Below are 16482 nucleotides of genomic sequence, written 5' to 3' on the forward strand. Positions count from 1 at the left end.
GTGATTTATCCCAAAAAGGAGTTCTAAAATTTGATGAAAGATTTCTTTAATTTAATTGTTTTTAATTTAATTATTTTTAATGCAGACACTAAAAAATAACTGTGCAAAGGTGCAAAATTTTTATTTCACGCTGTATCTCGGAAATGAAACAATGTGGCATAATTCTTTTTACGGCATTGAAAGAAAGTTCACGAGGAAGTGACAGAAGGGCGGAACACAGCAAAATGATATCTCTGCTGGTTACCGAGGAAGCCTGTGATCACAAGCAATTTGGGACACAGTGTACTAGTATCATCGAACGAGTTAGAACCTCCTAATAATCAGTCTGAAAATTTACACGAGTGTGGTGAAGTTCTATTGTCGTACTTCAAACACGCAGGCAAGAAATTATTTATTAATATGGGTTACGATTTCTGGTGTCGGGTGCGGGGTCGCACAACATATTTCACATTTTACCGTACGAGTGCTATTTTTCAAAAGTTTGTGACAACACAATAACGGTGTGAGCATGTAAAGGTCTCGCGTGATGTGTGGGCGTTTCAAACGATCCGAACTGCTCACGTGTAAGTTAAAGCATTAAAAATAAAATATATACGGGGTGTCACAGTAATGCGTCGGGGTGCATCTCGGGAACGAGCAGCTACAAAAAAATGTTAAACCTTCTAAAATTACTTTTCAGCATAGTGGACGTACCATAAATGTGTAAAAAAAGGTTATGTTGTTTCTTATGAAACAACCTAACAACTAAATGTTCGGACCATGTAAAAAATGATAAAAAAAGACATTTTTATAACTATTTAAAAAATGTTTTTGCTTTGTCCATTGAATAATCAATTTACGCACATTACGATAGCACAGAAAGTGCTATCGTAATGAATTATTTTTTATTTCGCATGTATTACATAGCAAAATAGCGGAAACATTTTATTTTTTATTTGACCAAGAAATCAATGCTTGGATAAATGAGATGTCAGTTCGGGTTGTGTCTTTCAAGTTTGTATAATAATTGATAAGAAAATGAGGCGTGGTGTTTCAACAAACAAAAAAGTGCCAGAAATTATCATATCTCAGTACTGCAGAGGTAATTTAATGCAAGAAATTTCAAATGACTTGAATATTACAAAATCAACAGTCGGGGATATTATAAAAAAGTATGGAGAGACAGCTAGTGTTAGTGTTCGTGGTAAAAGTTCAGACCGACCCCATAAAATCACTGAAAGAGATCGTCGTATTCTGGTCTAGATTTATAAAACTAGCAGACGAAGCGTCTTACGACAAATTCAAGCCCAATGTTGTAGACAATGGATGCATAAGTCTGGGTTGAGTTTTTATAAGGTAAGTTCACAATTTTTCCTGTTTCAATATAAAAATTATTAATATTCTATTATCTACTTTTGTTAAAGGTAAAGAAAAAACCACTATTAACGTCTATTCAGAAGAAAAAACGTTTGGATTGGGCAAAATCTAAAATATCCTGGACAACGGAAACATCGAGTAACGTTATCTTCAACGACGAATCAAAATTTGATGTGTGTATAGGCGATTTTCGAAAAAGGGTGATTCGTACAAAATCAGAAGCCTTTCACAAAGATTACCTAAAGCGTACGGTAAAATTTTCCCAGGGTGTTATGATATGGGGGTGTATGAGTGGTAAAGGGGTTGGCAACTACGAGTTCATTGATGGTACTGTAAATACAGAAAAATACCAACAAATTTTATCAAGAAATTTGATTCCATCAACAGAACGAACTTTTGGAAATAAAAATTTTATATTTCAACAAGCACCGTCCTGCCATACTGCGAAAACAACAAAAAAGTGGTTTGGGGACCATAATATGAAAGTTTTATCATGGCCATCAAGTAGCATAGACTTGAATATTATTGAAACTTTATGGCATCGGATGAAAAAGACTTTGCGTAACAATCCTCAGCGTACAGTTCCAGCATTTTTCACCCCCGAATATTGCAAGACTTTGGTAGATTCCATGCCAAAACGCATAAAAGCTTTGTTGCCTAGAAAGGTGATGTTACTTCTTATTAATGTTCGATTTAAAGTAAAAGATTTAAATGTGTCCGAATATTTATTTGTTAGCAAATTCGGTATGTTTATGATATTTTGTTATGTAATTTATGTGAAATAAAAAAATAGTTCATCAAGAGGTGCATTGAAATAGATAGGGCGGATTTCGTGAAGATGCGTTAGTCAATTGGAGTAAGAATGAGAACATTCAAGTGCTATGAGTGGCAGTTGGTGATGTGAGACCCTGGACTTAAAGCGGGACGATCTCAGGAGGCTGGCAGCGTTTGAAATGTGGCAATATAGACGAATGCTACGCATAGGCTGGTCTACTAAAACGACCAATGTAGAAGTACTGGCTAGAATGGATACCCTCCGCCAGATAACGAACACAATGCATATCACAAAAACAATCTATGTCGGTCATATAATGCAACACATAGAATATGAACAGCTAAAACTAATACTGTAAGGAAACATTGAAGGAAGATGGGTTATAGTAAGAAAAAAGAAATCGTGGTTGAGAAGCAGACGAGACAGAACAGACACGGATGGTAGCACCTTAATTCATCAAGCCCAACATAGACATGAATTTGTCATGGCGATCGCCAACGTCAACAGAGACGGCACCTAGGAGGAAGAATCCTAAACACAGAGCTAATCTTAGTAGTTCTTAAAATATTTGGCATTTTGGATAAAATATATGAATTACAAGGTATTTTGAAAAATATTGTCAGCAAATTGCTTTTTAATGCAGATGCACGATTTTTGGCAAAAGTAATGCTGAAACGACGATTTTACTACTTAAGTTTTATTTGTTGATAATAATAATAATTATTAGCATGAAATAAAAAATATATGGGCATTCCATTAGAAAATGAGATACCCTGCATTGCCCTATGTTAACTTGAGCAGTTAAATAGCAGTATCAGCAATATTTCTGCTAGCAGTCATAATTCTAGATCAAAAAGCACATTTTTGAATTCATTTATTTTTGGCAAAGTGGAATTTGCAAAATAGGGGTTTTGATAAGAAACCCCGTACCTTTACTTTCTTGTACATTTATGGAACATTCTGTTTGCATGAAAATATTTGTAGGTTTCGTAACTTTAATTTTTTGTTCTATCTCCAACGGTTTCCGAGATAGCAACGGTCAACGCGATAATGGGACACCCTGTGTAAATGTTGCAAAAAGCATCGTTTCAGCCATCCACTTAAAGCGCGTGTCATCTTCAAACCCTTAGGACAGACCCACCATTATAAAATTTCTGGGGATTAATAATAAATAGGGAATAACAAGTTTCAAGAAAATTCCTTTATTTCGGTTTGCTGGTTTGGGGAGCAGCTTCAACATTAAAAGGCAAAGAAAATTAAAAAGCACAGCGTTTTTCTGCGCTAAGTCGATAGTTTTTGCGGAAGGAAAACGTTGATATTATTTTAAAATACCCAACATTAATGCAGTACAATTGGGCTTAGTTTACAGAAAAGAGAGCTGTTCTTTCTGAATAAGGTATCAAAAATCATATGATCGCTGAAATTTTGTATGCTCTACTTTTAAGTACTTGTTTTATTTGCAACACAATTTTTCCTTTTTCAATAGAAACACAAACAAATTTTTCGTATAAAATAATCAACATAATGAGTGATGACACTGATAAGGTCGGTGATTTTTGAATCCAATTTAAAAAAAAACAACGTTATATTCTGATATTTATATTATATCTATTACACAACCGAAGCAATAAATTTTGTTTTAAGTAAAGCAGTCTTGTTTATCTGCATCTTTTAGAAGGCAACATGCAGCCGACAGCCCGGACTTTTGGAGGCACATAAAAAATCACTTGTACACATAACACTATTATGGTGAAAATAATTTAAGCTTTATATTGTTGCAAATATGAAAAAAACCAGTATAATCTTTAATTTATAGGTAATAAAAATAAAAATCATCTATTTTTGTCCTATCACCAATATCCCAAAAAAAATGCAATAAATTATAAAATATGTTATAGAATTGTAATCAAAATAACGTGTTCTATGAAATACCGATAAAATTCACAGGGTGTTCTATTTTTTTTTTAATGATTTTCGCTCTTCTTTCCTTTTCGTCTATATGAGTATCCTAACGGGACGCCTTTGGCATACCATTTTCATTGTTGGTAAATGGATAACAAGAGGCAAGACCCATAAATTATTCAACACCCGGGTGGTGCTACCTGGACCGGATTTGCAATGAAATCAATGCCAAACATTGAAAGTGGCTTTAGTATTCGTTAGATCACTCTGTAGGTCATTTGCATACCTAATGAGGTTCCATGACTCTGCACATTTCCGAAATAGTCTATAATTAAAGGAAGTGAAGGGAGTGTTCAACATCTAAAGACAGAGAAAATCGAAAAACGGAGTGTTTTCTTGGACCGAATTGACAGTTTTTGCGGAAGGAAAATGTTGACTTTATTTTAAATTTACGGAATCAGGTGTCAGGACGTCGCGACGGTCGTGGCTTTTGGGAATCCAATAAGCGATGCGGCTGACAGGTTTGATTAAGAGCTATTGGGCATTGGGAATATGTATTGCAAGTAACAGCTTGATGAAATGCTTTCTGGCGTCGAGCGTAATTATGGTGGAGTCGGGAAATAGAACAACGCATGGGAAACGTGACTACACAACGCTGAATCCGGACGCCATCGCTATATGGACACCGGAATTTTTTGGTCTAGAAAATCTCGGCGCCGCACAATGAAACAAGTACGTGTTAAATTTTGGACGCGGAGCTAAATATTTTCTTCGGAAAATAGAAAACTTGTAGAAAACAACAATGTGTTTTGTCGTTTTTGCAGGGATTTAAAATGAACTGTTTTCAAAAAGATAAATTCATGTTGAGAATATTACCAAAATGTCAGATTTTTATGATGATGATTATTTTTGCATTTCATTTTTTGGAAAAAATTTGTGCGCATATCTTATCAATCACTAATTATATATTTTTAACTTAAAAGTTTCGAATATTTATACCGGCTGATCTAAATTAAGTGTTTATCCTTGATAACTTTGTTATGAGTTGAGATACAAAGTCTTTAAATTAACAAACGGGTAAGCATTTTTTCCACTGATTCCGATAGTGAATACAGAAAAACAATTGAATGTAATATTTAGGAAACAATTAGGAAAATGTACTCTTTTTAAATGAAACACCCTGTATATTTTTTACTCTAACCTTCGTAAATCACAAATAGCGCAAAATTTAAAATAACCGAACATTTCGAAAAAAAACAAAAATAATATCACCAATTTCCACGTCTTGATTTATTATAAAATTTTTTCGTCTCCTTCTCTTAGCAAAAACGGTTTAATTATTTCTTAAGATTCGCTATAGTTGCAAAATAATGACATAGACGAAAAAAATTTATTATAAGGGAAGACGTGGAAATTGGTGTTGGATATTTTGAAGCATATCATGACAATTCTATTCGAGACATAGTCAAAGACTCTAACCTGTCTTTTAATACTGTGCAAAGGATTAAAAAAAAAAACAAAAATTTTTGCCCAGGGCATGCAGGGAGAAGAGTTGTTGGTCATTGATATGTTAATTTTTGCGACCAAAACATAAATAATTTTCGGTATATTTAAATCCTGGAATTTATAGTCCAAAAAATCATCATATGTCAAGAATTGATTTATTGCTAGTACATCCCCGAGGTCCACAAGTTCGTTTCAGCTTTAACGTTTGGTGCGGTATAATTATTTATATACTATATATTTTTTTATACTGGCACGCTGACCGGTGAGCGTCTCATTGCACTTATCACTGAAATTCTAGATGACTTTCTAGACGACCTGGAGTTCATAAGTAGGCAAAAACTCCATATTTCACAAGATAGCGCAGCAGCTCATAAGATCCGAGGCACATATCAATTTTTGACGACCATTTTCAATTACAAATGGACTTATTCCTTGGCCTCCCAGGCCACCAGATATAACCTCACTTGGGGGGTTATTTAAAAAACGAAATTTATAACGAAAGTAACCAACTCGCTGGCGTTTTAATGACTGTAATAAGAGAAAAAATTAACCAGATAGATGGTAGAACAATACTAAAGACAATTCGCCCAATAGAATAACGTGCTCGATAATGTATTGAAGGACGAGGTGCTGTTTTTGAATTCCTCTTAAAATAACTCTTTTGTTTTCTATTTTCTTATTCGTGTCTTACGATCAAATAAAATAATACTAGGAAAATGGATTTTTATTGCGCAAACACTCGTAGCCATCTATTCTAAAAGAGAAATGTGTTGATAGTTCGGTTATTTTTAATTATAGGCTAAAATTGCATATGACCATTTTTGTTCTGATCGTGATTTACGCACGTTGGTGTAAAAAACATACAGGGTATTTCATTTAAATATAGTACATTTTCCACATTTTTTCCTAAAAAATGGTCATTCTCTTTTTACCATGGTAATTAGTGGAAAAAATGCTATTAATTTGCTAATTTAACCGACTTTGTGTCTCTCCACTCTTAACAAAGTTACCAACGTTGATCCTTATACAATTACTGTATTTCCCGAAATTAGTGGGTCAAACTATCACAGCATATTCTACTCATATGCATATGCTAAAAAGGTATGCCGACTCTTAATGTTTTAAATGAAGGAAATAAGGCAAACATGAAGCAAGTTCAGTTTCCTGTATTACTAGAGTATATGAAGAGACAGGTATTTCTTGGGGAATAATCCACGCAATTTTGAAAAAATATAAATATAATGCACTTAAATTTCGTAAAACTCAAAAAACTAAGTGCAGAACAATATCAAAGCAGGATGTAGTTTTGCTTGGATTTTTTAAATAGGCATAATGGGACTAATAATTTTCTGAAAAACATTTTATGGACATGAAAGTTCGTTCACTCCAAGAAAGGGTTGTAATAGACAAAATACCTGATATTGGTATTTAAATAATCCTAGACAAATACACGAAATGAAAACCCAGTGATACCAATCAGTTAATGTATGGTATAGATGCGCATATTTTGGGTCCGATATTTATAGATCAAAAGTTAACTGGAGATAATGATTTGCAACTCTTAGAGCACCAAATAGAACAATATATGGATCCTCCTCACAATGAGGTGCAAGTTAAAAAACGGCGGAACTATGGATTGACCTGCAAACAGCCCCGACTTAACTTTAATGGATTTTTTCTATGGGGACACACAAAAATCATGTGCACAGAACTCCTTGTAATAATGTCGTGGACTTTCGGCAAAAGATTTTAGAGGCAATCAATCTGTTAAGAGATAATCCGGAAACGTTACTAAATGCAAGACATCATACAAGTAGAGTGTATGAGAAATGTGCTTAGGAAAATGGTGGTCACGTACAGCAGTATTTAGAATAGTTAAAGATTTTTTTACTTCAGTAGGTCTTGCCATTTTTAGTGGTTTTGTTTTACATTAATTTGTTGTTGTTGTTGCAGTCAGTCACGGCACTCTTTAAAATTACATAAAAATTTCCTATTTTTGCCGATTTGTCAAAAACGAGCGGACTAAAATAAAAAGTGTGTTACATCATTGTAACCAGAATAAGATATTCTATTAAACACATATATAATATACAGGGTGTTAAATTTAAAAAAATATGATATAGGCTTATACGTCAGAAAATTGATAGTGTTTTGTTTTATACGCCACTTGGAAAAAAAAGTTGGCTACTAACCGTACATTTAGTTTTATTGTATACTTTGATATTTCCAAAAACAAAAAAGTTACACCCAATTAAAATGGTATCAATTATTATTATATTTATTATTCTAATAAACCACCTGTAGTAATGCTGATGTGGCCCTAATTTAGGAATAATTAGAGCTGTGCAGGTATTAAAAATTTTTAGGATATAATCTTTAACTTATCCACCCCGTTTAATGATCTCCGACACCAAAAAATTAAATTTTATTACTCTTTCGGAATAAGAAACTAAATTTAGTAGGTACCTTCTTTACATACCTCAATGTTGCTCAAATCTGGAGAACTAGAACTATAAAAATATTTTGCTTTTGTTCACTTGAAAAGCCCCCATACAAAGCGATAAAATTAATCGAAGTGTTCAATAGAGTACGGCGTTATGCTGCCTGAATTGCTTCCGCAAAAACCACCCCGTAAAAAAAACAAAACAGCAACACACATGCCCATCGCGTCCAGCAGTTCTTCGGCGACGACGTGCAGGTGTACCTTCTGCGATGACATGCTCCACGTGGGCGGCTACGGTGCCGACGATGGTAGAGTCCATTCGCGCCGTCAGTCTCGAGGGTGACTCGAGCTCGTGGCATGTCGACTGGGCGTCCCATTCGGCCGACAGCCTGCCGCACACTGACTACTCCACAACTTCCCTCAACAAGCGACCCTTAGAAAGGGACGGGCTCGCTTGACGGGCCCCTTGACCTGCCGCACCACGAAGGCGGCAGCAGAAGAACACGCACGAGTTGCGGGAGACGGAAGCAGAGGCATGGAAGGCAAAGGCCGCTGGAAGTAGGGGGGTGAAGGGGAAGTTGATGTTTTTGTCGTATTCTCGACATCTTTTCACGACAGTTGTATTTGCAGTACATTTTCCGTATTTCAATTGAGGTTGATCCAAATTTTCCAGATATCTATTCGTTAAAAACAAAAATAATATGTGATGTATATGTCATGCCACAAGTTTTCGACATTGTTATGTTTCGATTGACATTTCATTTCTGTTAAATAATAACGCTGTATGGGTAGTTTCAAATATTAAATAACACTTTTTAACGAACCGGGGGTCTAACATTCTGGTGCCGAAACCAGGGAAGTGTTTGTTCAACGGAAAGTTTATCGGACGAGATTACAATTTTCTGTGAAAAATTTAAACTTTTGAAAGTGACTTTGAACGAACTGAACGCGAAAATTTTGTTTACTTTATCGAATGATTTGATCGAAGCGGAGCAATTTCATAATTATGAGAAGGTTGTAAAAGTACCGGCTTTTCTATAGAAATTTTTGAATAATAAGAATATAAATGAAAAAGAAACGGACAATCATAAAATGCATGAAAACAAAAGAAATGGAAAAGGCCAACCACATTTTTTATCTTGAAAGCCAAGATAGAAACAATAATAAAAATTTAAAGAAAAATGTAAGCAATGACATGGAAAATATTTTTTTGTTGCGTGCAATTTTTGATAAAACTTATAATTTACAAATAAAAAATTGATGAAATTCAGTTGCATGTCGAATAAAAAATTTTTTGGAAAAATAATTTAGTTGGTTGGAGTAAAAATAAAATAATTATGTTCTAAGCTATGAATAAATACCCTATTTAAAAATATTTTATTGGAACAATATAATTGAAATAAAAGCATCTAATGTAAAATAAATATACAATTATTGATTTCTTAGTTCTTTGTTATCCTGTATTCAGGTAGTATAGACTTATTCTTTTACAAACTTCCAGATACAATAATCTAAATGATTTAACACTGGGAGTCGAGACGGCCAATGATAATGTTCGCATAGTTACGGTGAAATGTGCTGGGGTACCATGATGTCCCCATACATATGTTCTAAATTTATCGGGAGCACTTTTCTTGTAATTCTTTCTGTAGAAAACGAAAATTGGAATCACCAGTTAATCTTAAAGGTAGAAAAATGTTGGCCAATTAAATGATCATCGATAATTCCCTAACCAAACGTTCACAACAAACTGGTGTTGATGTCAACATTGTGTTATTGAATGGAGATTGCCTTTCGTCCATACGTATCTGTTGTGAAAGTTTTGAATTGCACCCCATTTGAGAAACAGCATCGTCCAGAGAATTTTTGAACAAAAATTTATGATTCAATTAGTCGTTTTTTAATATCCGAACTAAATGAGCAATTTTTTATCTAGTTAGGTATTGCTTCAGATTTAATTTGTTTTTGTTAGAAACGGTAACGAGTGTCAAAAAATTGCAGGCGACATCAAAGATAAAATAAAAAATATATTTTTTATATTTCAAAATTAGTAAACACCAATCATTCAACTTATTCAACCCACTCCATTCATTTAAATAAATATGCATATGTTTTATAATAGTAATACTTTCGCAATAATTTATTATTGTACGTTTATATAACAAACTACTCTTAATTTGAAGCAAGGAACCACCCCTTTCAGTTTTTCGTTTTTTTTTTAACACCTTGTACAAGAGGTTGCTAAATGTAATCAAAAGTATTTCGCGCTTCTGATTCTGTTAATAGACAAGTATATGATTTGCTGATCGCGACCCGTGGCTGAATGTTTTGTTTAATTATACTCACGTGCTTCAGGTTGATGGTCTGACATATTCCTAACTGTTCTGTTTTGTTTCGCGTTTTGTTATAACTGCGTTATATAGCGATTTTCTGTTACTGGGTGATCCTATACAATCCTCTAGTAATCCTAAAATAATAATTAGTCACCTCTGCTCAGTAAAGTGTTCTACGATACGAAGTTTCACTTTTTTTTTAATTAACACATTATATACCGATATACAAAATGTTAATTTATTTTTGAAACGTTAAAGACCTTAAATAAATTAAAGAACTTCAGCCGGGTGGCGACGTCACTCAAGTTTAGGGGTTGCATATAAGCGTAATATTTTAAATAGCTACAAAACCAATGTGGCTAAAGTTATATTTAGATTTTGTTTAGGATTTGCGAATGTTACATTGGACCAGTTCGTTATTTATCTTAGTTGAAAAAACGTATTCCTGTGGAAATACCGGCGAAGTAAGCACGGACATATTTTAAGGGAACTCCCAAAAACCATATCCAATGTTGCTACACAGAAAATAACCCATTTTCGTTAGCATCACCCCAAAAAATAAATTATTTTAATTACTATTGCGCAATCTCAATAACCAGACCATTCTAAAGCCACTTAGGAGAGCTTCAAAATGATGTATTGCTCAACCACCTAGAAACCGTCGGTAAAACAAAAAACTACCACCAATAATGAAATATCCAAAAATTCGTTATTTTTATTTCGCAATCTCAAAAAAATCTGACTTCCCAGATAATGAATTAGAATATTAAAGAGCCACTTAGGAGAGCTTCACAATGATGTATTGCTCAACCACCGTCGAGAAGATGGTCTAATTCAGTATCTGAGACACCGGATTTTTTTGCGATTGCGAAATAAATATATCGAGCTTTTGGGTGTTTCATTATTGGAGGTAGTTTAATATCTTCCCAATCGTTCCGAGGTGGTTGAGTAACACATCATTTTGAAGCTCTTCCAAGTGGCTTTCAATATCTGGGAAGTCAGATTTTTTTTGCGATTGCGAAATAAATATATCGAACTTAGTATTTCAATTATTGAGGGTAGTTTTATATCTTTCCGATCGTTTCGAAGTGGTTGAGTAATACATCATTTTCAAGCTCTCCCAAGTGGCTCTTCAATGGTCTAATTTAATATCTGGGACGCCAGATTTTTTGCGATTGCGTAATAAATAAATCGAATTTTTGGGTATTTCATAAGAGGGGGTAGTTTTATATATTCCCGACGGTTTGGTTGAGTAATACATCATCCTGAAGCTCTCCTGGGTGGCTCTTCAATGGTCTAATTGAATATCTGTGACAACGTCAGATTTTTTTGAGATTGCGAAATATATATATCGAACTTTTGGGTATTTCATAATAGGGGGAAGTTTTATATATTCCCGACGGTTGACGGTGGGTGAGTAACACATCATCTTGAAGCTGTCTTAAGTGGCTCTTCAATGGTGTAATTCAATATCTGGGACAATGTCAGGTTTTTTTGAGATTCCGAAATAAATAAAACGAATTTTATGGTATTTCATTATTGGGGGTAGTTTTATATCTTCCCGAAGGTTTCAAGGTGGTTCAGTAATATATCATTTTGAAGCTCTCCTAAGTGACTTTTCAAATGGCTGGTTGAATCTCTGAGACAACATTAGATTTTTTCGAAATTGCGAAATAGTTATTAAAAGAATTTATTTTTTTGGGCCAAGGAAAAAGGTATTATTTTCTGTGTAGCAACATTGCACATGGTTTTTGCAAGTTCCTTTACAATATTTCCGAGCTTACTTTGCCGACATTTCCGCAGGAATACGTTTTTTTTTTAGATAAATAACGAACTGGTCCACTGTAATATTCGCAAATCCGAATCCAAATCCAAATCTAACTTCAATCACATACAAAACCATGCATGCTGTTGTGAAGACCATTTTGACTTAGGTGATTCATACCGAACATTGATCAGTTTACTAAATTGAAGCGGTATTTTGCTACTTATATTTATATTTACCTAGATACTTAATGTAAAAAATATTTATTATTTCGATGATCTCCAATTTCTTTTTAGTTAGAAAATTTATTTTTTTGTAGGTATTGTAAAATTACTACATATTATAAATAAATAAAACAAAAATTTTTAAACTAATTAGGCGACATTTTAATCAATTTAATAAGAACATCTGCTTCGAGTATTTACAAAAAGGTCCTTCCTTAATAGAGGGCGAATAAAAATAAGCGGTCCATTTCACAATTGCGTTTTTTTATCTTGATTTTTTATTAAATTAATTTTAATAATAATCATGAGAAATTATGTACATTCAATCTGTTATATATTACCTTAATTTATTTATAACCTCTTAATTAGCTCTGCAATTTTATTCAACGCATTTCTGCAATTACAAAGTATTAATTTTCATTAAAATGGTTCATTACATTAAGAATGGTAAATTTGAGAAATCTGCCTTTATAAATACCAATGTCAAGTGATTACATTACCAAAACAGTTGAACAACATTATTACTCTAAACTACAAACACACAACGAGCACTTTGAACTTAACTATCTTCTAAATGAGGAAAGTTTCATAGTATTTTCATAGTATGCCTTAATCGTAAAATGGTATTGAAATAAGTGAAAGAAATCTGCAAAAAAGAATATTGTAAACAAACCCATTGAATCTTATGAGCAAATTCATCCTTAAGATACTGCATAAATCTTAAGCAGTGTATCTCAATGTTTTTTCTTAATGAAGGAAATTTTAATTTCAATTGATTTGAGACAGACTAAAACTATTTTCATTACCTTCATTGTGTGAAACACGTTCCAGGTTTCAAGCGATACGTTAAAATTCCCTTGTAGTTTGCGGAAAACAATTCGGCAAATCCGACCGATTTCGGTTGGTTCGGTTCCGTCTAGGGGAAGTTGTTTTCCCAGACTTATTGGACAGGAAAACGGGTTTCCATATAGCTTTGGCTGCGACCGATTCGGTACGGTCGAATATTGACATCGCGTCAACGTAAACAGGCGACACGGGCTGCATATTTATTTTGAGAAGTGATTAATATAATAATAATAATATAATTAATATATCAAAACCTTCCATTTTCATGAACATGTAATAAATTATAAATGAATGAAGATTTGAATATTTATAAATCTGACGTTGTTGCAATCAAATTTCAGAACTTAACAATCTACTCTGTACCAGCTTATGTACTGTTTAAGGGAGGTGGAGCATGTTTTTTTCGTCTAGTTAATATTTTCCTGTCCAGTCTCTCCAATGTAGTGTTTGCCGCATATCCACGAAAAGCTATAAACCCCTGGTGTCTCAAACGGAATTTGGTCTTTGATGGATCGAAAATGTTGGGACATTTTTGAACAAGTAGTAAATTTTGTTTAGGCATTATATTTCCTAAGAACTTTTGTTATGTGGTTAGTAATGTGGCAAATGTGGAGTGGCTTTCTTTGGTAGGATGTAGCGAGGTGTATTTTCTAATGTGACGCTTAATATCTCTAATTTTGAAATTAATTGAGAAAAAGCAGAAGTTAAGTGTTTTGTGATGTGACAATGCATGTGTGTGCGTAGGTTTTCTGTAATATGAATGACACAACGGTGGAAGATTATCAATTCAATGGTGAAACGCATATCATGGTGCATAGACTTTAAATGGTTAAGAAAATTTCCATAGTTTTGGTTTTATATGGAAAGTGTCCAGGGCTTTTTTCTCAAAAGTTTCCATATTTGCGATGATTGGTGATCATTTAGAACCCATAGGTTTTCCTGATATTTGTTCATATGTTCCAGACAAGCATTTTTCAATTAAGAAAATATTTGATTCTAGATTCTAGATTCTCGGATTTTAATATATCTGAAATTATTTTGCAAGTTCCAGAAATATGACCTACGTCTTAAATAATTAGCACATAGTTGAATTGTCTTTAATTGTTCAAAAACTGAAAGGAATTAAGTACAAAATATCAGTTTTCCCTGAAAAGAATTTTAATATTTAAGCTAGATATGTCGCTACAGCTGTTGCGTTCTATATTTCAAGCAGAATCCTGTGTAAGTTTACTATCGGATACATTTCTAGGAATATCTTTAATTTTTTATTGAAAGTTAGTTGTTCTCATGACTCATGACTACTGTAGCATTTCCTTGATCTGGTTTTAAAATTTTTAATGTCCACATTAGATTTTAAAGATTTTAGAGCTATGCTTTGGAATATTAGATTTGGGAGATTTAGACTTTTTAAGGATTTTTGAGAGTGCAAATTGAATTTCGTTAGATGTTGATGGTTTTACTTATTTGAGGTTAGTTTGTCAACTTTTTAAATGTGATTCTCGGTAGAAGATTAACGTAGATTGCCATCTTTGTCATGAATGGGAACAAGATGGAAGCAATTGCAAAATGTAGAGACAGAAGATTCTTATTGATTTGGTCTATTATTTTACGAATAGAATGAAAACCTTCTCGAAGTCAACGCAAAACTTGATTTACGAAAAATTTTGTAAGCAGACGAGGTTTTGATATGATGGTACAGTTTACAAGGTTAAGCTCATTACAATACAAAACAGCACAACACAACACAACACAAAGTAAGTACACAAAAAAGTTGATGATCGGCAAAAGTTTAGGAACTTCGATCCATTAACAACCGACGCAGGAAAAATCCAGATGATTTATAATAGTGCAACAAGGATACATGGTTAGATTTTTGCAAAACAACAGGAATATGGTTACTAAAATCACCGCCAGAATTAACAAGCATTAAAATTCAAGCAAATCCATCTAGTAGTATCTGGGAAACTTCCAAAATGACATAAGAAACAAAACTCACGTCGAAAAATAACACCTTTCGCACGCTTGATCGGCGTATAGTTGTTTATTTTATAGAAGGGAGTAGAAATATATTATTTGATTGAGTTGACTGTTACTTGATGATAATCCATTACATACGTAATTTAATAAAAACAAACACTTGCTTTAAGATTACCACACACATGTTTATTGCTTTGACAATTCTTTCGGTACACTGTACCTTCTTCAGAAAGAATCTTTAAACTAACTATCACAGTGTTGATTACAGACAGTCTGTTTTTATTAAATTACGTAAGAAATATATTAATTTAAAAAATATAGTGCCCGTCAGAGAAAAAGTAAAAAAAGTAAATATAAAAAAATGTAATACAAATAAATAATAACATTTTATTTTTATTTCAGATATCATTTGGCAACCTAAATAAATTAGAATTTAATTAAATTCGAGATAATTAGCCATTAACAACAACCGGTCAAGTGGATTTTTTCTTAAAATTCAACTATTTTTGGAACGTTATATTCTATTATTCTTATTTCAGGTTCAGTGGATTATTGGGCTCTATCTAATGACATATCTTTGCTGTTAACCTTTTTTCAGAAAATATTTCTTTTGCCATTAGGTCAGAAAATTGCACCTGGTGTTATTACTTCATACACATCTTTTTTCCAATTTCGAGGATTTTCCGTTTCTCCAATACCGTGCTTCGTTCGATACCCGGTACAGTTCTAAACAATAAAGCGTAATACGCACCTGACTGATGACTGATGAAGAAGTTCCAAATATATCATTTTCATACAGGAGCTTTATATTAAAATTTTAAAAGTGTCTAAAAGCACTAGAATTAGCAACGTTGCCCCAAAAGTGTTTTAAAACATTCAATAAGGAGCTCTATTTAGTGACCGTGCGGTGGTTCGCAGCTCTACGCTCAGAAAGAAATACATCTTTGGATTCGCAAACAAGCTTAAAAGAAACTCTATAAGTCCATCAATGCCTCTCTAGCGACTTAATTCCAGTCCGTGCAGGCGTAATAAGGATGTAATTGAACATTTTCACTTCCGTCGTAAGATTTTGTTCATTTCTCCGTTTTCATGGTACGCTTAACTAACAGCGTGAATTCAGTCGCTTTTTAGTCGAGTAGCGAATTTATTTTTCGTTTGAAAATTTTAAGCATAAAATCACAATTGATAAAACTTCTGGATCGGAGTCTCTTGTTATAAGAATCGATCTTAGACTATTTAATTAGGTGCTTTTCTAATTCCTACTCTAAAATATCCAATTATACATGAATCGGGCGTCCGGTCGCGAGGCATCAGGAAATTTATAATTACTGCATTCCACCTCGATTCTAGCAAAT

General features: G+C 33.4%; 1 protein-coding gene across 4 annotated transcripts in view; it reads right to left on the reverse strand.

The window, feature by feature from the left end:
• Positions 1-16482, reverse strand: part of LOC132697680 (potassium voltage-gated channel protein Shaker) — a 293335-nt gene that overhangs the window by 161083 nt on the left and 115770 nt on the right. For 3 of the 4 annotated variants that reach the window (XR_009618282.1, XM_060663224.1, XM_060663225.1), the window contains exon 1: positions 8244-8362. The exons of the other annotated variant lie outside the window; for it this stretch is intronic. Coding sequence is in view for 2 of the 3 variants with exons in the window: in XM_060663224.1 (XP_060519207.1) it covers positions 8244-8359 (116 nt within the window). In the remaining variant the exon portion in view is untranslated. Of the gene's footprint in view, positions 1-8243; positions 8363-16482 lie in introns of those variants that run through there. 4 annotated transcript variants of the gene reach the window in all.

Source organism: Cylas formicarius, unplaced genomic scaffold (genome assembly GCF_029955315.1).
Source record: "Cylas formicarius isolate icCylForm1 unplaced genomic scaffold, icCylForm1.1 PGA_scaffold_2__14_contigs__length_35257938, whole genome shotgun sequence".
Classification (NCBI taxonomy): domain Eukaryota; kingdom Metazoa; phylum Arthropoda; class Insecta; order Coleoptera; family Brentidae; genus Cylas; species Cylas formicarius.